Source organism: Balaenoptera borealis (genome assembly GCF_965194805.1).
Source record: "Balaenoptera borealis genome assembly, chromosome: 14".
NCBI classification, from domain to species: Eukaryota; Metazoa; Chordata; class Mammalia; order Artiodactyla; family Balaenopteridae; genus Balaenoptera; species Balaenoptera borealis.
Window position 1 is genome coordinate 90,354,376 of NC_138875.1, and position 24,460 is coordinate 90,378,835.

Consider the following 24,460-nt stretch of genomic DNA (forward strand, 5'->3'; position numbering starts at 1 on the left):
ACACACCTTGTGAGGGGAAGAGCGTCACCTGGCGAAGGTCAGCTCTGCCCGGGGCCTGGAGAGGGTTTCCTGCTTTAAAACAGTGAATTGGGCTTCCCTGGTGGCACAGTGGTTGAGAATCTGCCTGCCAATGCAGGGGACACGGGTTCGAGCCCTGGTCTGGGAAGATCCCACATGCCGCGGAGCAGCTGGGCCCGTGAGCCACAACTACTGAGCCTGCGCGTCTGGAGCCTGTGCTCCACAACAAGAGAGGCCGCGATAGCGAGAGGCCCGCGCACCGCGATGAAGAATGGCCCCCGCTTGCCGCAACTAGAGAAAGCCCTCGCACAGAAACGAAGACCCAACACAGCCAAAAATAAAAACAAACAAACAAACAAACAAAAAACAGTGAATTGGCTGCAAACACTTTAAGACTGGGAGATTTCACGTGAAAATCTGAGTTTTTGTCCGTTTTCTCCCTTGGGAAATAGAGGATCAGAGATGGGGCCCACGTGCACATCTGGGCCACCGTCCCCTGGGCTCTGGGTCCCCTGCAGGCAGCACAGGGCTGCTGTGGCTTCCAGGGGTGCGTCACCTCCCAGGCCGTGCAGGAGCCCTTGTGTGAGACCAGGGAAGTGGCTCTTCCTCCCCTGGGAGGGTCTGCTGCAGCTCCGTTGCTTTCCCAGGCTCTGGAAGAGATGGATGGGATTTGTCGTGAGGCGTTTGTCATGAGACGTGTGCAGCCAGTGTGGAGAAGGTGTTGTCACTGTCTCCTGGTCCCCCCCTCTTCCCCCTCCTTCTCCTCCCTTCCCCTCTTACCCCTCCCCTCCTCCCCACCTTCTTCTTCTCCTCCTCTTCCCCTCCCCCTCCTTCTCCCCCCATCATGCCCCTCCTCTCCTCCCCCTTCTCCTCCCCCTCCCCCTTCTCCTCCTCCTCTCCTTCCTTCCCATGCCCCCCTTTCCTCTTCCCCACCTTCTTCTTCTCCTCTTCTTCCCCCTCCGTCTCCTTCTCCCCCTCCCCGTCATGCCCCTCCTCTCCTCCCTCCTTCCCCCCCCATTCCTCTTCTCCTCTTCCCTCTCCCTCTCATTCAGAAGGAGCTGACACCCACTCATTAAAAGGGACATGCTTGTGAATCATGGTTTTGATGTGTGGTTCTATATTTTTAGATTACTCAGTAAAATAAATTTATATTATTTCTTAAGATGAGGGTAAAGTCTTAAGCAGTAACATACATAACTTTTTAAAAATAAATTTATTTATTTGTATTTATTTATTTATTTGGCTGCATCGGGTCTTAGTTGCGGCGTGTGGGATCTTCGTTGCAGCATGTGGGATCTTTCATTGCAGCGCGTGGGCTTCTCTCTAGTTGTGGCGCACTGGCTCTCTAGTTGTGGCACGCGGGCTCCAGAGCACACAGGCTTAGTTGCCCCGTGGCGTGTGGGATCTTAGTTCCCCGACCAGGGATAGATCCTGCGTCCTCTGCATTGGAAGGCACATTCTTAACCACTGGACCACCAGGGAAGTCCCATAACATCTTGTGTTTGGCATACATTTTTCAAATAGACCTGAGAAGAGATCCATCACTATTAACTAGAAAGTGCTCCTATTTCCCTTCCTTGTGTGGACCTAGAATCATCTTGCAGCACCCGTGGTAGATTGCGGCCCCTCAGGAAACTGTGAGCTAACAGGGGGCTTGGGGTCAGACAGCTCTGGACGAGCCCCGGGTGTGTGCCCGCATTTTGGGGAAACTGTGATTTGGGGAAAATTGTCCACCGGCCGAGCCTTTTTGCCCATAATGCAGGGATCACGGTAGTAACGTCTGCGCCAGCCTCGTGGGGCAGTTGGGAGGACCGATCACAGGTGAATGTCGTCATGAAGCTGCAAAGTCCTGTTCGCTCTTGGCTCTGAGCTTGCAGAGGGAACCTTGTACCACCTTCAGCCCACGGATGACCTGGGCCGTGTTTCAAACAGTTTTGAAACCATTGCCAATATTCGAAATCAGGGGATTTTTAACCCTAACATCTTAACTTCCAGTTTCTCTCCAGAAGCCCGAGCAGGTCGTGCTCTGTGGCGGGATGGTCGGGGCTGAGTGGTGGCTGTGTCCCGTGTCCCCCGGGAGGGGCCGTCGCCCCGCTGGCCTTCCCTGCTGTCACCTGAGGTGTGACCTCCGTCAGTGGGGTGCCCGTTTCCTGGGTGCATCCTGGGGTGGGAGGGGGGAGTGAGGACTTCACAGGCCACAGGAAGTCGGGGGCGCTGGCCCCTGGGAAGTGAGTTTGAGAATGAGGCCTTGGGATGAATTAAGGACCCGTCTGCCCTCCTTCACGTGTGAGGGCCTCGGGGGGCCCGGCCTTCCTACGGAGCTGGCCTGGTGCTGCGCTCCAAGACATCAGAGAGGCGTCAAGCGTCGCCACACGTCCTCTTTCTGGTCCTTGACTCCTCCCCCAGTCCTGTCTTGCTCAGGTGAGACCAAACCAGGGCTGGGAAGGAGGCAGGAAGGATGCCCGCCTTGTTCCTTGATGTCCCATCAGCCCGGGTTCTGGAAACACCTCTTCCCCCTGGGGCTGGCGGTAGTCCTGAACCTCAGGATATGAGCTGAGGGTTGGAGTCAAGGATGGAAAGGGAGGTGAAGACACACCCGCTCGGGCGGGAGGCTGAGGAAGCTGTGGGAGTGGGGATGGGAGTGCAGAGGGCAGCCCAGCAGACAGACGGCTTCCAGGTCCGTGTTGGGGACCAGACCCCCAAACGGGCGTGGGGTGACAAACGGCAGCCTCAGCGTCGGGGAGGCCACGGCGACGTGGCCTGGAGGACGCGGCCCGTCTAAACAGGACTCTCGCCTCTTGGCTGGGACGGGGCCAGAGCCGCCGGGACCTCTAAGCTTTGCAAAGGGGCTTCGAGGCCAGAGGCTCAGTCACCTTATTTTCAAACACTGGCCGCTAACCCTCATCCTCCCGCCCTTCTGATTCCCATGTTCTGTTTTTCTCCGTAACACATACCGGAGCCTAAATATCACGTATTTTGTACGTTTGTCTTGCTTATTGTCTGTCTCCCTGCGCTAGAAAAGCCATCCCGTGGAGGTGAGAAATCGCCGTTTTGCTCACTGCTGTATTCTGGGCTCATAGCAGACATCAAATAAATGTTTGTTGAATGACTGATGTGTAGGCTAAAGAAAAAAATCCAACATAGTGTATGACTTAGTATGTTCTCCATTCAGAAAAAAACAATTAAGATTAATCACTTTCCAAACTGAAGACGCTTTGTTTTGAAGGAAATACCCACCCCGTATCAGGGGGCGTCCCCCCATCTTGTGCTGTCTGCAGGGCCCCCGGTGGAACGGCTTGCTGTTTACGGGGTGACCCAGGCGAGCAGGGGGAAGGGATGTGGATAAACAACGTCCTGAGCACGTGCGATTCTGCGGCACAAACTCTGGAGTTTGCATTTCTTCCGAGGGAGTTTGGAGCAGGATTCAGGCCAGAGTTTGACACGGTGGCTTCCGGTCAGATGGATAATTTGATTTAGCTGGTGACAATTAAAAGCTGATAAATTCCAGTCGTGGGGCCTTTTGGGGAACACGCAGAGTTCAGGGGCGCCTTCCTTGGTGATGACGATTGAGCTGAGTGGCCGCCGGCTCCTTACCTGGGCGGGGGTCTCCTCCCACTGGCCCACCTGTGCCTCCGTCCCCTCGTCTGGCCCCGCCCGTGCCCCTGGGAAGGTGGGTTGTTATTCCTGCTCTCAGCTGGGGGCCTCCAGGCCTCCTGAGTCAACTCAAAGCCAAGCGGAGGGTGGCGTTGGGGGAGGGGTGAGGTGGGAGCGGAGGGGCACAGACCCAATCAAGACAGAAATACACTGAGGCCTTAGGATCTCCAGAAGCAGCCGGGGTCAGGGTGATATTAGTTCTTCGCTTTTATACAAGCCACTCCCACCTGTTCTCATTCACTTCCCGCCACGGCTCCGGGATGGAGAAGAGGGAGCGGGTGTGCTGAGATGGGTGGGTCAGGGCCCGTGTCTAAGAACAGGCAGGACGGGAGGAGGGCCAGGCTTTGGACCCCATGGGGGAGGGATGCTGGCATGAGCCCATCGCTGATCGTGTGCTGCTCCACGGTCCACGCGGAAACGGCACCGCTGCGGGCGTGCAAATGCACAGTCACCTCGGGGCCGGCACGTTGCCTGCTGCAGTCCAGTGCGTGAGTAGCACTAGGGTTATAGGCGACACTCCTGGTGAGACCCACGTGGGTGTCAGTCACCTGCGCTCGCTACCGGGGAGGGGGCAGCACAGCAGGCGACCCACGGGGCTGCACCCGGGAGCAAACAACCGGGGGCCTTGGCGGGGACAGGCTTATGGTCCAAGAGGGTGGCTGACCCTTGGTTCCGTGGGGGGATGAGGATGGGGTTGGCTGGTTTGATGGCCCTGCAGCCCTGGGTGCTGCCAGCTTCTCCTCTCACGTGCTCCCTGGGGGGTGAAAGGTAGGAGACCCGTGGCCAGGAGGCGCTGACGGTTCCCACGACTCCGCCACTGCCCAGGTCCCGCGCCCTGGATGTCGGGTGATGGAGTGCTCCAGGGACCCTCTGCACCCCTGCCCCAGCTGCCGCGATGGGAGCTCAGGTCACCGGGCGGTCTGGCCTGTGGCCCTGAGAAGAGTGGCAGAGGCGGAGGGCGCGTGGGCTGTGGGATGCGGAAATGGCCAGCACCGCCTTCACGTCATCACCAGGTGCTTCCTTCTGCCGAGTTGGGGGCAGGAGTTCTTGTCTGAGCTGCGGCCTTTCCAGAGAGAAGTTGGCGTCAGCGGGAGGGGCATTCCCTCCACGTGCTGGGTGACCCCATAAGCGCCCCACCTCGGCGCCCCGTGGAAGGCGACGCATCAGTGGGAGGGGGTTCGGCTTCCCGTAAAACGGCGCCATCACCGGCAGTCCTCGCCCCCCAGCCCCCGTGGCGGCAGCTTGAACAGCGGGCTCTTTCTCTCTCTGGGGGTGAAGAGTCCCGAGCCTTGCCGTGCGGGGCCCTGGGGACCAGCCCGTCCAGGATCTGGACCCTGTCCTCCAAGCCCAAGATGGCGCTCTGCTTGTCCCCCCCATGTCACACATCTCGGGGGGCAGTGGGGCTGGGGCCCCCGTCAGCTCCTCTGCGGGAGGCTCCTGGCACCTCCGATCAGACTTTAGTCACGTGGCAACTCCAGCTTCACTGGTGGGATAGGCGTGGTCTCTGTAGGGTCAGTCAGAGGCTCTTTTCTCTGCGCGATGGAGAACAGATGTCCGTCTGCCGCGGCTCCCCACCTGGGTGCTCGGGGCTGTGCATCCTGTTTGCTGAGTGGGAGGCAGCAGGCGCAGGGTCAGTCCAGGGCCAGCGGCCTTTCTGAAACCGAATGAGGCTGTGGACAGCCCTGGGTGGGGCGCCCCCATCATCTCTGAGTCTCTGCCTCCCCAGGGAGGGCGTCTCCCTTCAGCTGTCCTGCAGCTGGCCGGAAGGCACGGCCACCCACCTTCTGGGCTCGGAGGTCCCGCTGCGGGTCTGGTGCGGCCCAGCTGCGCCCAGGGCTCGCCTGACCTTCCCGGGTTTGAACCCCCTACCTCTGGGAAGCAGTAAGGCGGGATGGGAGAGTGCTTGGCGTGTAGCCCTGGAGGGAGTTTCTGGTGACCTGGGCTCCTTGGACTTGCAGGGTGGAGGGCCTTCCAGCATGTCCCGGCTGATGCTCGGATCGGTGATTCATCCCACGATGATAACAGGCTGCTGATCCGGGGACTTTTTCTAGTTCACATCAAAGACTCTTGTCCTCATTTGCGGGCAGGACGCGATCACTCGCAGATGTCCGTGTGGCCCTCCTGCCTAGCACGGGACAGACCCGCATGCAAGCGCACGTCCTGCTGGGTCTGGGCAACAGGACCTGCCTCCTCTCCTCCCGGAGGCCGTGAAGGGACCCGGGCCTTCTCCTCCATAAGCCCCTTTCCTGCGCTTCGTCCTGCGGACAGTCCCGGGGCTGAGTGCAGCGGGGAGGCCGGCTGCCTTGTCAGCCTCTGGGTCCCCCCTGGGGCTAAGGCAGGCCACTGCTTTCCCCACAGGCAGAGTGCAGGCTCTGTAGCTAACTCCCTGGGTTCAAGACCCAGCTGTGACCTTGGGCTAGTTCCTGGAGGTCTCTGTTCTCAGCTTCCTCCCGTGACCAGTGGGGCCTGTGATGCTGTCTGCAGATGGCATCACCATCACCACCATCACCTTCACCATCATCACTATCATCACCATCATCACCATCACCCTCATCACCATCACCATCACCATCATCATCACCATCACCATCACCCTCATCATCACCATCACCATCATCACCATCATCATCACCATCACCATCACCATCACCACCACCATCACCATCATCACCACCATCATCACCACCATCATCATCACCACCATCATCACCACCATCATCACCACCATCATCACCATCATCACCATCATCATCACCATCACCATCACCATCATCATCACCATCACTACCATCACCTTCACCATCATCACTATCATCACCATCGTCACCATCACCCTCATCATCACCGTCACCATCACCATCATCATCACCATCACCATCATCACCATCATCATCACCATCACCATCACCCTTATCATCACCATCACCATCATCACCATCATCATCACCATCACCATCACCATCATCACCATCATCATCACCATCACCATCACCCTCATCATCACCATCACCATCATCACCATCATCATCACCACCACCATCACCATCATCACCACCATCATCATCATCACCACCATCATCACCACCACCATCACCATCATCACCACCATCATCACCATCATCACCATCATCACCATCATCATCAATGCAGTTCTCAGGACATGCTGGCTGCATCCATGGCAGGAAGTGCTGTGAGTCAGGTGGGCCAGCTGTTCTGGAGTTGCTCCAACCACAACTTGACTTGTATTTCTCTAGTCCAGATTTCCAGAGGCCATGAACCTCTCCCGTGGTTGCTCCACTTCCGATGTTCACCATCTGTGTTTATCTGGAGGGATGAGGATACGGTCCTCTTGGTGATGCCGTACTGTGTAAGGTTTAGGATTCTGCTGCTACGCCTCAAGAAACAAGAATTCCTTGTCTCTTTTGATGGATGTCAACAAAGGCCACTGGCATATTCATTTCATTGTCTTTTCCATTTGATTTGAAACAGAACTTGGGTGTTTGTACTTAAATGGTAACTTTCCATCAAGATTCCTCTGTTTAAACAGATTGGGAAGTCTCAGCAACAACATACACTTGTCTGGAGTATAAGATCTTTGGGACAGCAGTGGACATCTGACTTCCTAAAGCTTTCTTAACATTTCTCCACCAACAGGGAGCTACTTAAAGGAAGAGAGGGGGTTCTCTTTTCCAGGGTGTCTGGGACAATGAAATGACACTCACCTAAGGAGGGCTTCAGGCTTGTTTTAAAGGATGTTTCCAAACTCATGTCTCACCCCACTTTTTTTTTTTTTTTAATTAATTTATTTATTTATGGCTGTGTTGGGTCTTCGTTTCTGTGCGAGGGCTTTCTCTAGTTGTGGCAAGCGGGGGCCACTCTTCATCGCGGTGCGCGGGCCTCTCACTATGGCAGCCTCTCCTGTTGTGGAGCACAGGCTCCAGACGCGCAGGCTCAGTAGTTGTGGCTCACGGGCCCAGTTGCTCCGCGGCATGTGGGATCTTCCCAGACCAGGGCTCGAACCTGTGTCCCCTGCATTAGCAGGCAGATTCTCAACCACTGCGCCACCAGGGAAGCCCCCCACTTTTTTATATTAAATGGTTTATGTTGAGGTCTCCTCCTCCTCACGCTACAGAAATCACATCTTTCTTAGCCCTTCCCAGTGAGCTCTGATCTGAGAACCTCCAGACGTCTCCGGGGGTCTGTCGGCAGGTATCAGGAGAAGGAGGGGTTCCCAAGACAGAGCCAAGGGAGGTTGCTGCCCACACCACACACTGGAAAAGCTCCGCCCGTAAGTGCTGCACTTCAGGGGTGCCCCCCCCCCCAGGCGCTCACTCTCCATCTCTGGCAGCTCTTGAGCCTCCATCACAGCCGCTGGCTCAGGGGCTGGAGGAGGACGGCCTGGGCTGCAGCCGCAGGAGGGCCTGAGACTCTGCACAGAGTTCAGCCCCCGCAGGGCCGGGGTCCTGAGCCGTCCCGGGGGCTCCTGCCCGGCCTCCAGCCGCTCCACCGACGGCCGTGGTCACCCCTCGTTCACGTCTCTGAGCCTGGACTCAGCGCACCTTCCGTTCGGGGCAGGAGCGCGGCTCTCCCTGCGGGCGGAGTGACTGCTCCTGTTCACGGTCATCGAGGAGCCAAAGGAGCTTCCAGGGCTTTCCTGGGGGTGACGGGGAGTATTCACCCCTCCCTCCTCCAGGGACCGACGGGCTTCTCTTTCAGTGAATAGTCAGGGAGCGAAAATGCACCGATTAGCTTAGACCCAGCTCATGGGGAGCTACTGAGAGAGAAGGAGAGAAAGGAGAGACCCACTGGAGTGAAATCAGGTGAAACTGAGGTACGCGGGAAGAGATTCCGAGCAGCCAAAATGATGGCAGTTGAGGGCACCAACCTTTCTTGGCGGCTTTGTGCAGTTGAGTCAAGGAAGTTGGTTTCATGAACTCTTTAGGGATCATAGGAGCTCTGAAGGGACAAGGACCCAGGGGAAGGACATCAGCAGCCAGACCGGCCAGTGGTCTGGCTGATCCTGCCAGAATGCCGGCCGCGCAGTGCATTCGAGACCCGGTTCCCAGGCACCTCGGCCCCTGTTTGCAGCATAGAACGCATCTGGGGGACTCGGCCGGCCAAAGGGTCCCCTCACGAGCACAGAGCCTGGGGCTGTTCTCTCTCAGATCCGGGCACTGAAACCTCCCCCATCATGTGCTCATTTTCCAAAGCGTCATTTCCAGTCTTTCTTGTATTTTCTTTTCTGACAACCTTCATGGGACCGGCACCGTCACGGCGGAACCAAGGACGTCACCGACTGGTCACCCTCTTCGCTGCCGTCTGTCCTCCTTCTCTTTCACTGTCCTGTGCTCTCACATTTGCATCCTCCTTTTTGCCATATTTACACCATGACGTACGATGAGTGTTTTGTTTTTTTTCTTGGAAATACTTCTTTGTTCAATGCTGCTAAATTCTCCTGGAATGCTCTGCCAGTTCAGGAAGATACATATCTTTAAGTAGAAGCTTTTCCATAGAAGCAAACATAGTGGTTTGGAAAAAAAAATCGCACATGGTTTTTGTACCCTGAGAATGACAGGTGTTCATTTCACAAGTAATTGGCCATGTTCATATTTCAGGACCTTTGGGATCTGGCTTACGAAATCATTTTCTATGAACTGTTCACATTGAGATCTGTAATTCTGTCCGTTGAAATGCAAATGTTGTCTGGCAGAGATGGAGAGTCAGTGGAATGATTATTTCCCTGTGGATATCAACCAGTTTTGCCAGTTTTGTATCTATTAAGCAAATTTACTTCAGCATTCCTGGTGGCTTCATGGATGTATGACTCTTTGGATTTTCCTTTGAAGTGATGCTAACATCTTAGCGGTAGCTTCAATCATTAATGAGTTAGATAATATAGTTAATAGGTGTTCATTTTATATCTATTTGAGAGTCATGATTTTACCCTTTTCAAATGTAGTCTTTTAATATGTGAGAAGAGAATTTCAAGGGAAAAGCTTTATATATTCTCTGTTGCCTTAAGAAAATGATTTTTTTTTTTTTGCATGTGTGAGTTTAAGGCCTGGGGAAATTTGGGTTAAACTATTTTGTATATGAGCTAATAAAATAGAGTAGCAAGCAGGTAGATGGGAAGCAAAGATGATTAACGGGAATCCGTATCACTGAACACATCTTTCATTAGACTGTTCTAGAATGCAAATCGTGGGCTTCTAAATTCCTACTTTCTTTTCTAAGAAAAATTGCTCATCATTCATGAAAAATAACATCATTTTTAATGTGGTTTGTAAGGGGGTTCAAGACCACAAACATGATTTATTATTATTAACAGCCACAGAACCAGGCTGTAAAACAGATCAGAATTTTATAACCTTTAAACCCATCTCATTATTTGCATAGAAATAAAAGTATTACACTCCCTGGGACCTTCTGATATGACCCCCAGGGGTATACCTGTAATTGAAATTTCCTGATTATCTGCAAACCCTAAAAATTTATTTCGAGAGTTCTGCTTTGTAGTTTGTGTTATGAAAATACTATTTTTTCCCTCCCACCTGAGGACACTGATATACATGGGGCAGCGTTTACCTGTTTCTTAAAAAAATTTAATCAATTAATTAATTAATTAATTTAGTTTTAGCTGCATTGGGTCTTCATTGCTGTGCGTGGGCTTTCTCTAGTTGCGGCGAGCGGGGGCTACTCTTTGTTGCAGTGCGTGGGCTTCTCATTGCGGTGGCTTCTCTTGTTGCAGAGCATGGGCTCTAGGTGCGCGGTCTTCAGTAGTTGTGGCACGTGGGCTCAGTAGTTATGGCTCGCGGGCTCTAGAGCGCAGGCTCAGTAGCTGTGGCGCACGGGCTTAGTTGCTCCGCCAGCTGTGGGATCTTCCCGGACCAGGGCTCGAACCCATGTCCCCTGCATTGGCAGGCGGATTCTTAACCACGCTACCAGGGAAGTCCAGCATTTACCTGTTTTGATCGCAGACTCTTTTCAGAGATACATTCAAAGTTATAGTTGAGTTTATAATCCCAGAATTTTTGGGCTGTAGGTGACATTGGAAGTAAGCCAGTGTGGACTATTGATTTAGGGATCACTGCCCTTCCTTTTCCCTTCGTGGAGAACATCTTCAGGGTGGGAGGGAAAGGCAGCGAGTTCATTTGGGGAAGATCAAACCGATCAGTACTGAAGCCATATTTTAAGTCTAGCTTCTTTTTTTCCCCCTTTCTTATATCACAGTTCAGATAACATTAAAGTTTGTGAAACGTCTTTGAAAAATTCAAACCAGGTGTCCAGGGAAAAAATTTATAACACAGATATTCCACGAGTAAGAGGCATCTGGGAAGAGAATATTCCAGAAGGAGACCTGAAGGTAAAAGCTGACCACTTTTTTTTTTTAGATTCTATATATATGCGTTAGCATACAGCATTCGTTTTTCTCTTTCTGACTTACTTCACTCTGTATGACAGACTCTAGGTCCATCCACCTCACTACAAATAACTCAATTTTGTTTCTTTTTATGGCTGAGTAATATTCCATTGCATATATGTGCCACATCTTCTTTATCCATTCATCTGTTGATGGACATTTAGGTTGCTTCCATGTCCTGGCTATTGTAAATAGAGCTGAAGTGAACATTGTGGTACATGTATCTTTTTGAATCATGGTTTTCTCAGGGTATATGCCCAGCAGTGGGATTGCTGGGTCATATGGTAATTCTATTTTTTTTTTTTAAGGAACCTCCCTACTGTTCTCCATAGTGGCTGTATCAATTTACATTCCCACCAACAGTGCAAGAGGGTTCCCTTTTCTCCACACCCTCTCCAGCATTTATTGTTTTTAGCTTTTTTAATGATGGCCATTCTGACTGGTGTGAGGTGATACCTCATTGTAGTTTTGATTTGCATTTCTCTAATGATTAGTGATGTTGAGCATCCTTTCATGTATTTGTTGGAGATCTGCATAGGTTCTGAAGAACCTAGTGGCAGAACAGTAATAAAGACGCAGACACAGAGAATGGACTTGAGGACACGGGGAGGGGGAAGGGTAAGCTGGGACGAAGTGAGAGAGTGGCACGGACATATATACACTACCAAATGTAAAACAGATAGCTAGTGGGAAGCAGCCGCATAGCACAGGGAGATCAGCTCGGTGCTTTGTGACCACCTAGAGGGGTGGGATAGGGAGGGTGGGAGGGAGATGCAAGAGGGAGGGGATATGGGGATATATGTATACGTGTAGCTGATTCACTTTGTTGCACAGCAGCAAGTAACACACCATTGTAAAGCAATTATAGTCCAATGAAGATGTTAAAAAAAAAAACAACAAGCTGACCACTTTGATGTGCGTGGGGATGGACTCCGACGGAGGCCGGAAGGCTGTGGTTGGACCCTCTGCGGAACGATCGTTTCCCTTGGTTCCGGCCCAGACCACACAAGAGATACTTGTGCTTTGAGTGGGAACAAAACACACACCTCAGGATGCAAAAGGGATGTTACTATAGCAACCAGGGCCCCAGGAGGCGGAAGGAGGTCCCTGGGAGGAAGTGAGGGGGCCCACACCCGGGTCTGCCGTGCACCTCGTCGCGCTGGGTTTGCCTGGGACTCACATGTGGTGACAAATAGTTGAGATCCGAGGCGCTGGGGAGGAGGAGAGGATAATTATGAATTATGGTTGTATTGTCCCCGACGATGAGACCTGTGGTCCCCTTAACTGGCTTACCAGCTAATTCCACACTCCTGTGCAGAATTCAGCTAATCAAAATGAAACTTAGATATTAAAATCCCAGGCCTAATGGTTGGGGACATTTTATCTCCTGCCCAAGTTGTGTTTCCTCCAGCTAGAAAGCTTGGCTTGGTGATCGTTCATCTGATGCTGGTTTAACTCTTGAAAAAATTTTTATTTTGGAATAATGATAGATTCACACGAACATCACTGAAATCAATATACAGAGCCATCTTACCACCCAAAACAGCTCCTTTGGTTGCACTTGCATCCGTAACTCCTGGCAACCAACGATCTGTTTTCCATCCTTATGATTTTGTCATTTTGAAAAAGGTATATAAATAGAATCATACAGACCTTGCCTTTAGAAATTGGCTTTTTCCGTTCAACCTAATGCCCGTGAGAGCCATACAAGCTGTCACGTGTATTGCTAGTTCAAACCTTTTTTGCTGAATAGTCATCCAGGGTCTGGATAAATTGCAGTGTGTTTAGCCAGTCACCCACTGAGTTATGTTTTGGTTGTTTCCAATTTTTGACAATTACAAGTAAAGCTGTTATGAAGAATTGTGTACAGGTTTTTGTGTGGAAATAGTTTCTCTTTCTCTGGGGTAAATGCCCAGGAGTACAATTGCAGGGTCATGGGATAAGTATTTTCAATATTTCTTAAAACTTCCAAACTCTCTTCCAGAGGGGCTGTGCAATTTCACGTTCCCACCAGCAATGTACGAGCGATTTAGTTTCTCTGCGTCTTTGCCAGTGTTTGGTTCAGTCAGTCTTTTAGTTTAGTTGTTCTCATTGTGGTCTGAATTTGAATTTCCCTAAGGGTTAGCGATGTTGAAGATCTTGTCTTCTGCTTATTTGCCATCTGTGTACCCTCTTCAGTGAAATGTCTCTTCATGTCCTTTCCCCTTTTTCTAACGGGATTCTTTGTTTTATTTTGTTTTTTTACAGTTGAGTTTATTTTTTTTAACATCTTTATTGGAGTATAATTGCTTTACGATGGTGTGTTAGTTTCTGCTTTATAACAAAGTGAATCAGTTATACATATACATATGTTCCCATATCTCTTCCCTCTTGCATCTCCCTCCCTCCCACCCTCCCTATCCCACCCCTCTAGGTGGTTACAAAGCACCGAGCTGATCTCCCTGTGCTATGCGGTTGCTTCCCACTAGCTATCTATTTTACGTTTGGTAGTGTATATATGTCCATGCCACTCTCTCACTTTGTCACATCTTACCCTTCCCCCTCCCCATATCCTCAAGTCCATTCTCTAGTAGGTCTGTGTCTTTATTCCCATCTTACCACTAGGTTCTTCATGACCTTTTTTTTTTTTTTTCCTTAGATTCCATATGTATGTGTTAGCATACGGTATTTGTTTTTCTCTTTCTGACTTACTTCACTCTGTATGACAGACTCTAACTCCATCCACCTCACTACAAATAACTCAATTTCGTTTCTTTTTATGGCTGAGTAATATTCCATTGTATATATGTGCCACATCTTCTTTATCCATTCTACAGTTGAGTTTTGAGAATTCTTTATATGTTCTGGGTATGACTCCTCTGTCAGATACGTGGTTTGTAAATGCTTTCTTCTAATCTGTAGCTCATCTTTTTATGCTCTTAATAGGGTCTTTCACACAGTGTGAGGTTTTTAGTTTTTATGAAGCCCAATTTATTTATTTTTCAATTTTATGGACTGCATTTCATACACTGGCGTCATAGCTGAGTACTCTTCAACGGACTGAGGTCCTGAAGATTTTTTTCTATGTTATCATCTAAAAGTTTTACAGTTTTATGTTTAACATTTACGGTAGGATCTATTTTCAGTTAATTTTTTGTAAGGTGTGAGATTTAGGTTGGGTTATTGATTGATTGATTGATTGTCCTATGGATGTCCAGTTGCTCTGGCATTATTTGGTGAAAGAACTATCTATCCTTCCTTCATTAAATTATTTTTGATTCTTTGTCAAACATCAGTTGACTGGACTTGTGGGGGCTGTCTCTGGGTCTCTACTCTGTTCCACTGATCTATTTGCTGACTGTCAGGGTGTGTCTTTGTAACTCATTTTCTTTCTGAAAATTCACCCTGTATTAGGACAATGTTGTTATCTTAGACTTGTGAGCATGTACAGAATGTATTTTATGAGTCACTATAACAAAAGTAATGGCACTTATTTTTTTTAAGGAGGACATTTTCTCATGGGAGGAGATGATTCCAGAAAAATGAGGATCTTATGTTTTCCCTGGAAAAGACTTTTTTGCTAGTTTAATGAATTTGTCCGAATTCAGACAAATCCCAAGGTGTCCTCCACCGTCCCCTCTTGGATTAGGAAGGAGAGGGCATTGAGGGTCTCCTTTGGGAGTTAAACCCTCCAGGGTCAAGGTGCCCCTCTTAGGTACAGCTGGCCTGGCACTGGGGTCTGTGAGCCGCTGTTCCCTGGAGGAGTTTCTGGGGACACCTGATGTCTCTGTGGTTAACTTGAGCTGGGAATGAGGGGGCAAGGGGTGAAGTGGGATTAAACGTTAGGAATCTGAGGCCAGGACAGGTGCCCTGGTCCTGTTTGAACCAAACTGGAAGCAAATCTGTGTGGCGACCCCAGACTCACGAGAGAGCTGTAAATAAATAAGATGTGTGGCACCAAACAGTCCTAGGTGTGTGGCTCAACACAAGATTTTCCTTTTTAAAAAAACAAGAATCTTTGCAGCCCATTCCTGTGAAACGGGGATGGAGGTTTTGGAAAGAACCCCGACTGCGGGCTGACAGGAGCTCACGGCCGCCCTCGCGCTCACACATTCCTGCCTCTTTCTGCTTCTGTTTTCTGCTCCCCGCTCCGCCTTCCCTGGGACCCATCTCTCTGCTCTGAGACGCTGCAGCTGTAAATGCCAGATGCAGGAATGGGCCTGGGGGCCAGTCTAGCCCGTGTCCCTGGGACCCATCTCTCTGCTCTGAGACGCTGCAGCTGTAAATGCCAGATGCAGGAATGGGCCTGGGGGCCAGTCTAGCCCGTGTCAGCGCATTTTCCACTGAGACCTTCCTGACTCGTGTTACCTGGGCCACGGGGACGATTTGAAAACACGTTCTGTTCAGTTTTGAGGCCGGCTGTTCTAATTCCAGATCCCCATGTAAGTAAGTTCACAGGGCTTTTTGTGTTTTGCTGGAAGCATCGGAGCAATTTCCTCTCTGCGTGTTTCCCTCACCCGCCGGGCAGGTTTACACACCGAATATAAACCGTGAGCTAAGAATCAGGAGTCTGCAGGCCCCGTTCCTCTCCAACTGGAGCCGTGAGGTTTAACAGAGGAGAGAGGGCCTGGGAAACCACGGACGATCATATGTAGAATTGAATTCCCTTCTGGCACCGGACCCACCCCTGCGCCCAGCACCCCGCGGGGACAGGGAAGGCGGAGAAACCCGAGTTTCCCACACGTGTGGACCCCGCGTTCCCCGGGTCTGGACGGGTCCTCGGTGGGCGTCTCTGACCCGGACCCGGTGGCCGTGGCCATGCCGCTGTGTCCCGCACGAGCCCCTCCCGGCGTCCCCGGCCGTGCTCAGCTGCACGTGGGGGGATCGGCAGGTCGGGGGCCTGGGGGCATCTGGGCCTGAGGTCCCGCCGCCAGCGGAGGGTGAGGACGAGCGCGTGTCAGCACCTGCCGGGCCGTCTGTGCCTCGTGTGGTCACGACGTGTCTGTCCACGGACAGGACGGACCGACTCAAGCCCAAAGGGGCCTCTATCGGCCGGTGGGCCCGGAAGGGCCGGGCGAGCCGGGGATGCAGGCGGCATTTGGACAGGGGAGGGCGCGTGCGGGGCCCGGGGTCAGGGCCTTGGGGTGTCCTCGGATGACCTGGTCGCACACTGAGGGACGTCGGGAGGGTCCGAGCACAGCGCCTGAGGGTCCCCAGTGCCCGGGCACGGTCCGCCCCTCCGGGGAGCCAGGATAGGGAGAGCTCAGCGCAGGTGGTGCTGGGGTGGTGTGGGCGTGGAGCCCCCTGAGCCCCTGCTCCGTGAGGTCAGAGGTCTCAGCGTCTCACCCTGTCTGACCTTTCACCCTCAGCACTTGGGCCAGCTCAGCGCACAGGCCGCCTGGGGCTCCCTTTCCAGAGGTGAATCTCAGGTGACTCCTTCATGGGGCCCTGCCCTGCCCCCATCCCGCCAGACGCTGGGATGCTGGAATCTGTCTTAGCATCTTCAGGAGGGACTGCCTGTGATTCTGTGGGAGAAAGAAGCACCCCAAAATGCCAGAGGAGACTGAGGCTGGATAAACGGTGTCCCCCGTCATCCCCACCCAACATTATACCTCTGTGATTCTTGCTTCCCCTAAAGGTGGGACGTTTCAATCACGCAGAGTCCTGGCCCCTGGCTTGTGAGGGCAGCCTGGCTGGAGAGGAGGGGGCCGACAGCACCTGCCCACAGCTATGAGGGGGGCACTTGGACCCCATCCATTGCTTTACTAAGGGTCAGAATTAAGGGCCGTGGAGACATCTGTGTTTTGCTTGGGACAGAAATAGGCAAGTACCTTTCCGACCAATGTATAAGATAAACTATATACAGTCAGCCCTCCGTATCTGAGGGTTCCACATCCACAGATTCAACTAACCTCGGATGGAAAATATTCAGAAAAAAATTCCAGAAATTTCCAAAAAGCAAAATATCAATTTACCATGCACTGACCACTATTTACATGGTATTTACATTGTATTAGGTATTATACGTAATCTAGAGATGATTTAAAGTATGCAAGAGGATGTGTGTAGGTTATATGCAAGAACTACACCACTTTTTCTACAGCACTTGAGCATCTGTGGACTTTTGTATCCTCGGGGCTCCCGGAACGAATCCCCCATGGTTACCGAGGGGCGGTTGTACTGGCCTAAAAAGCAAGCACATTTCTAAACAAGGAACATTCACAGGCTGTTGTCGGGTAGATTTTCTCCTCTCCTGATGTGCGTCTCTCAGAAGGAGACCCCTTGCTGTACTAGCAGCAGACAGTGAATACTCGATTAGTCCCATTTGCTTCTCCCCAAGTGGGAAGTCCTTACGGTTGTTTGCAGAAGTCTCGGATCCCGTAGGAGAGATTCCGCAGGGCCCGTGTAACCCTCCCCCGTGGGATGTGCTTAGGTGGACACGTCTGGTGAAGAGTCAGGGCTTCCCTGTGGACCACAGGGCTCCACAGGGTCCTCGGCCTCAGGACCCAGCCGAGGGGGTCAAGGGGGATGCTGCTCGCCCACCCCACCCTGATGGGGACGCCCTACCTCCTGGGCCCTGGGGTGACTGGCTGGGATGATCTTCCGCCCTCGCCCAGGCACTCGGGAGGCTGATGGGCGGGCGGCGCCTCCCACGCCTCTGGGAAAGTGGGCCGTGACCTGGATACCTCGCCCTCCTTTCTCCGCCAGCACCGTGACCGGGGTGTTCACACCATCCCGTCGTGCTCCTGGGAACCGTCTAGGTCTCCTTTCCTGGAGACGTGCTGAGAGCCTTTGTTCCATTTCAGCTGCAAACTTCAAACACAGAAGGAGGGGATCTGCTTTTTCCATCACAGGCGCGGAGCCGGGAGGAACCCAGACAGAGGCAGGAGTTTCCCATCTTGGGTGTGATCCTGGCCCGAGACCCCAGTCTGCCCTCCACCCTGCCGACCACACAGGCACTTGGCTCGTGGGTTGTGCCTGATTTTTAAACTCCCGTTGAAGAGTGATCTAGATCCAGAGTCAGAGGGTCAGGACTTCGGCCTCTATGCCGCTCCCACATGGAAATGCTCCCCTGTGCTCAGAGCAGGGCTGGCGATGAGAGAAGGGGCGACCCTTCTTCCTGGGGAAGCGTCAGGGCCTCTGATGACGTGGGAGCCTGGTTGCTGGCTCCTTCTAGCGCTGGGGCCGTCACATTTCATTACTTTACACAAGCATCACACGTAGTTTAAACAAACGGGACCTAGTTAAACTGAAAAACTTTTGCACAGCAAAGGAAGCCATAACAAAACGAAAAGACAACCTACCGAATGGGAAAAGATATTTGCAAATGGTACGACCGATAAGGGGTTAATATCCAACATATATTATAGAAACAGCTCATATAACTCAACATCAAACAAACAAACAACCTGATTTAAAAATGGGCAGAAAAACCGAATAGACATTTTTCCAAAGGGCAAATGCAGATGGCAACAGGCCCATGAAAAGATGCTCAACATCTCGAATCATCAGGAAATGCAAATCAAAACCACAATGAGATATCACCTCACACCTGTCAGAATGGCTATCGTCAAAAAGAACGCAAATAACAAATGAGCATGTGGAGAATAGGGAACCCTCCTACACTGTTGGCGGGAGTGGAAATTGATACAGCCACTGTGGAAAACAGTATAGAGATTCCTTAAAAAACTAAAAATAGAAGTACCATATGACCCAGCAATTCCACTCCTGGGTCTATAGCTGAAAATAAAACAAAAATAAAAACACTAATTTGGAAAGATATATACACCCCAGTGTTCACAGCAGCACTATTTACAATCGTCAAGGTATGGAAGCAACCTAAGCATCCATCAAAAGATGAATGGATGAGGAAGATGTGGTCCATATATACAATGGAATACTACTCAGCCATAAAAAAGAATGAAATTTTGCCATTTGCAATAACATGGATGGACTTGGAGGGCATTATGCTAAGTGAAATAAGTCAGACAGAGAAAGACACATACTGTCTGATGTCACTTATATATGGAATCTAAAAAATACAGCAAACTAGTGAATACAACAAAAAAGAAACAGAGTCACAGATATAGAGAACAAACTAGTGGTTACCAGTGGGGAGAGGGAAGCGGGGAGGGGCAATATAGGGGTAGAGGGAGAAAAAAAGGGGAAAAAACGGCACATAGCAGTGTCCTGGAGGGTCTGGTCCTGCCCGGGGCCAAGGAAGCCTCGCTGAGACTGGGCGGGGGTCACCAGCAGGTTCTTATTTGTATTTTCGATTTTGTGGGGTTTGCACATTGCACAGTGCAGTTCCCCTGCTGATGACCTTCTGTGGTTCTAAATGGCTGCAGCCACAGGGCTGTCTGGGACGTAGCACGAAGGTCACAGCAGGCTGAGACGTGAGGAGGGGACAGAATAGGCAGCCTCTGTCTAGCTGTTAGTGGCCCTCAGGTCCATGTGTGTCGCCTGAAGGACTTGTGGAAATCCGGAGGCCGTCCGCACCCCCAGAGCTTCTGAGTCTGTGGCGGGGCCCTGGGACGGCCTGGGATGACGCCGAGGCTGCTGTGAGGACCACTCTTTGAAAACCGTCCTCAGCATTGGACGTGGGATGGGCTGCCAGCCGGGGTGGCCCAGGTGGCATGTGGATGAGGTCAGGCGTCTCGGACGCAGCCTGAAAAACAGGGTGAGAGAAAGGAAGGCTTAACCTTCTTAGGGTCTTTCCCGTGGACTTTCTTGAGCCTTTGGCTGTGTTGCCCCCTGAGTGTCCTTATAGGGTTTGAGGCTCAGGTAAGCTCATCTCCCTGAGTACCGGGCCCCTCTCTCCTGAACCAGTGTGTGCTCAGACAGAGGATGCCCCTATCGGTTTCTGACCCACACGTTCTCCTGCAGCCCAGCCCGGTGGTTGGGTGCCCGGGGGCATCAAGTAAGAGGTTCTTGACCTATTGATTGGGAGTCGATGAGATACCATTGCTCCCGGTTTCCTGTGGTGCTGCTGGCTTCCCAAGCTCCCTGGCAAGATTCCTGGACGAGTCTCTGCATCTCGTGGAGGGCGGAGCAGCTGCTGCCAGGTGCCCTGAGCTGGCATCCAGGAAAAGCCCAGGGACGAGACTTTCTCTCTTGGGAGAGCGAGAATCCTAGGAACAGGGTCATTGATGGAACTGTTCACTTATTCGTTCTTTTGTCCATTGGTTCAATAAATATTTAGTAAGCGCCTGCTGTGCACCAGACACTAGGATAGGCGCCAGGGATACAGCAGTAAACGAGATAGCTCACTGTGTGCACGTTCTAGAGAGGAAGACAGCAGACAAATAAATAAGTAAATACATAACGTGCTGCATGGAGATCAGTGCTATGAAAAAACGCGGTAAGAGGAATGGGCAGGTTGGTATTGTTTTGAATGAGCTGGCAGGGTCTCCTGAGGAGAAGGCCGGGAGGGGGGGAGCCATGCCGTTGTCTTGGGGGAGAGCTTTCTAGAGGGAGGACACAGCAAGTGCAAAGGCCCTGAGGCGGGAGCACAGCAAGTGCAAAGGCCCTGAGGCGGGAGCCCTGGCAAAGGAGAGCCGGGAGAGAGATGGGGTGACCCGCCCTCTCCGACCACAGGGGTTGCGATGGAAGGTCAAGGGCTTTGTGTATTGCCAACCTCGTGGGGTCTTGTGGGCTGTGAGGGTGCAGCTCTCACATCAGTTTTGGCAGCTCAGCTTCTCCGGCTGGATCATGAGGTGTATCCATCCTCTGTCATTTCAGACTCAAAGGCAGTACATCGAGGCTACCAATGAGAGCAACCGAATCTTCCTGTATTGTGCCTTCCTGGACTTCAGGTACTATCTGCGTGGGCGGGTCCCGGGGCGAGGAGGGAGCAGAGGAGGGGAGGGAGGGGGCCCAGGGTGTCCACGCTCGGTCACACGTCTGTCCAGGTTATGATCTACTTTTATTTTTTTGCTTCTTGTATTCTCTTTTTCTTACTCCAGTTGGATTTTTGTGCGTATTTTTTTTTTTAACATCTTTATTGGAGTATAATTGCTTTACAATGGTGTGTTAGTTTCTGCTGTATAACAAAGTGAATCAGCTATACATATACATATATCCCCATATCTCCTCCCTCTTGCGTCTCCCTCCCACCCTCCCTATCCCACCCCCCTAGGTGGTCTTTTTGTGTGTATTTTTGATGCCACTTTATCTCTGCTATTGACTTCTGGTGTATACTTCCTTTTAATTTTTTTGTAGTGGTTGCCCTGGGGCTTAGAGTATATATATCTTTAATTCATCCGTGTCTACCTTCCAATAATATTTTATACCACCACACATGTATTCTGAGACATTACAACAATCTTTTCACAATTCTTCTTGCCCATCCTTTGCACTATTCTCGTTGTACATTTTACCTTTACAGATGCCAGAAATGCACAATACATTGCTAGGATTTTTGCTTTAGAAAGTTAGTTATCCTCTAAAGCAATTCAAATTAAGAAAATAATAATTGCATATTTCCCTTCATTTTTTTCCATCTCCAGCTATTTCATTTCTTTGTGTAGATTCACAGTTTCCATCTGGTATATTCCTGTAACTTTTCTTGTAGTGTGAGTCTGCTGGCAGTAAGTTCAGCAGACTTTTATTTTTGAAAGATATTCTCACTGAGCTTAGAATTCTGGGTCACTTTTTTTCCCTAGACTTACACTTTAACAAATGATAGAAGCAATATATCAAAACATTATTCTTTTAAAAAAGAAAACATTATAAAAAAAGCTTTTGTCCTGTTGGACCTTTAGATCTTATCCTGATCTCTCCTCTTTCCTGTAGTAGCCACAGTGGGGAGATTTTTTTTTGTGTATTTTTTGATAATTTATGGATGTTTTATATTTATGTTCCTGGGAAATATATGGTGTTGTTTAGTTCCATGTTTCTTGCATCATTCCGCCATCCTTATTTTGTGTTCTGCCCACATCTCTTTTCACCAACATGTAGTATTTTTTCTTATTTATACACACACATTCCATTTATACATGTGGAAGAGCAGTTTTCTGCTCAGATGCCAACTTCCTAGGTCACAGGGTAAGACACATATTTTCCTGTTATCTGATATCTCTTGACCTGGCTGCCATGGCAGATTTATTTATTCACAAGTCGGGGAACCAGGCTTCTTGTTTCCGCGGGTTCCCTGGGACGCGGATCTTTCCATGCACACAGAGGTGATGCCACGCGGGACTCAGCTCCCCTGGTTAATGAAGACATCGTCACGGCTTCGTGGCTCCATTTGGGAAAATGTGACTTTCACGGTTTTTAATTCGCAGTCACTCTTGGCGTCAGCAGAGGGGACACGTTCCATCCTAGGACCACGCTCCCCGAATTCGTGCCCGCTAGTTCTCAGGTCACCCTCTAATTCAAGTGTGGCGTTCATACATTCCATGGACAAAGGTCACATACAACCCAGCAGCCGGTGTCGCTGGTTCTCCTCAAGGACCAGGGACAGGTTAGCCCTAACAGGTGGCAGGGTGGGGCAGGACGTGCCCATCTTTAAGGCCCTTTTATCCTGACGTTACTGGGGGGTTGCTCCTGAAAACTGGTAGGTTCGAGTGGTCCTGGCTATGCTCTCTGGTCTCTACTAAATGCTCCCCACCTCACTCAGCACAAACACCGCCTCTGAGGCCGCTGTCCCCGAGCCTCGGCCATCAGGCTCAGTGCCACCCCTGAGCCACCTCCAGACGACCCTTCCCACCTCACCCTCGGGTTCCACGCTGCCCAAGCTCACCGAGAGTTACAATCACACAGCATCCTCGCAGGGACACCCTCTGCCTCAGGGATGAAAATAAAGATGCCGCTAGTGTGTGCTTTGTTCACAGAACACCGCAGGAGCGGGGCAGGACTGTCTTTATCCATCACCCCTCTGGGATGGCCACATTTCTCATCCACGGCTGACATTGCCGTGAAAACTGAATGTACAGCAAAGAGAAACCTAGAGCCTTTAAATTTCTTCAGCTTTATAAAAGCTTTCCCCAGGGGCCCCTGCCTTTGGCGGAAGCAAAGATTTGTCTTTGCTGATCACTCAAAGTTGCAATTTCTGGGAAGAACCATTTAAGCATCCTTTTTTTTTGAATTTGAAAATATAGAGAGATACAGGGAAGAAAATTGTAGTCGCTCATATTCTCACCACAAGAATGACCACAGTTAACATTTGTGCATTTTTGCTTCAAGTCATTTTTGTCTTGGTTTATACTTTAAGAAATAAAGCAAGTAATACGTCAAAACATTATTCTTTAAAAAATTATAAAAAAGCAAAACATGTAAAAGACTTTTACATCTTATTCTGGTCTCTTGCCCTCTCTGTGGGGAGTTTTCTCAATAAGTTATCTATAATTTATGGTTATGTTCATAGAAAATATATGATCTTCTTTCGTGTCATGCCCTTACATCATTATTACGCATTCAACATTGTATATTGTTTCTGTGTTTTATCCATATGGATACATGCTGCTTTTGACTGATGTATATACCCTACCAAATTTTATCCAGGTCCCCGAGGTGGACATTAGGTAACTTTAAAATGTTCTCTAGTATCACGCATCATTCAGTAAGTACCCCAGACGCATCCCTGTGCACAGAGCTCAGAATTCTCTAGAAGTGGGATTGCTGGGTTGCAGGACCCGCACACTTCATTTTTTCTAGATTTTATTGAAGTACAGTTGATTTACAATGTTGTGTTAATTTCTTCTGTACAGTAAAGTGATTCAGTTATACATATATATATTCTTTTTCATATTCTTTTCCATTATGTTTTGTCACAAGATATTGAATATAGTTCCCTGTGCTCTACAGTAGGGCCTTGTTGTTTATCCATTCTATATATAATAGCTTGCATCTGCTAACCCCAAACTCCCACTCCATCCTTCCCCCAACCCCCTTCCCCCTTGGCAACCACAAGTCTGTTCTCTATGTGTGTGAGTCTGTTTCTGTTTCATAGATAGGTTCATTTGTGTCATATTTTAGATTCCACATATAAGTGATATATGGGATTGGTCTCTGTCTTTCTGACTTAACTTCGTTTAGTATGATAATCTCTAGTTGCATCCATGTTGCTGCAAATGGCATTATTTCATTCTATTTTATGGCTGAGTAGTATTCCATTGTATATACGTGCCACATCTCTTTTACCCATTCCTCTGTCGATGGACATTTCGGTTACGTCCTTGTCTTGGCTATTGTGAACAGTGCTGCTATGAACATTGGATGCATGGATCTTTCTGAATTAGAGTTTTGTCTGGGTAAATGCCCAGCACAGGAAACCATAAACAAAATGAAAAGACAGCCTACGGAATGGGAGAGAATATTTGCAAATGATGCAACTGACGAGGGCTTAATTTCCAAAATATACAAAGGGCCCATACAACTCAATAACAA

General features: G+C 50.3%; 1 protein-coding gene across 3 annotated transcripts in view; it reads left to right on the top strand.

Annotated features, from left to right (window-relative positions):
* The window catches only part of ADGRD1 (adhesion G protein-coupled receptor D1), a 154,506-nt gene that overhangs the window by 78,939 nt on the left and 51,107 nt on the right, over window positions 1-24,460 (top strand). For all 3 annotated transcript variants that reach the window (XM_082353228.1, XM_082353230.1, XM_082353229.1), the window contains one exon: window positions 20,813-20,886. In XM_082353228.1, the coding sequence (XP_082209354.1) occupies window positions 20,813-20,886 (74 nt within the window). The remainder of the gene's footprint in view (window positions 1-20,812; window positions 20,887-24,460) is intronic.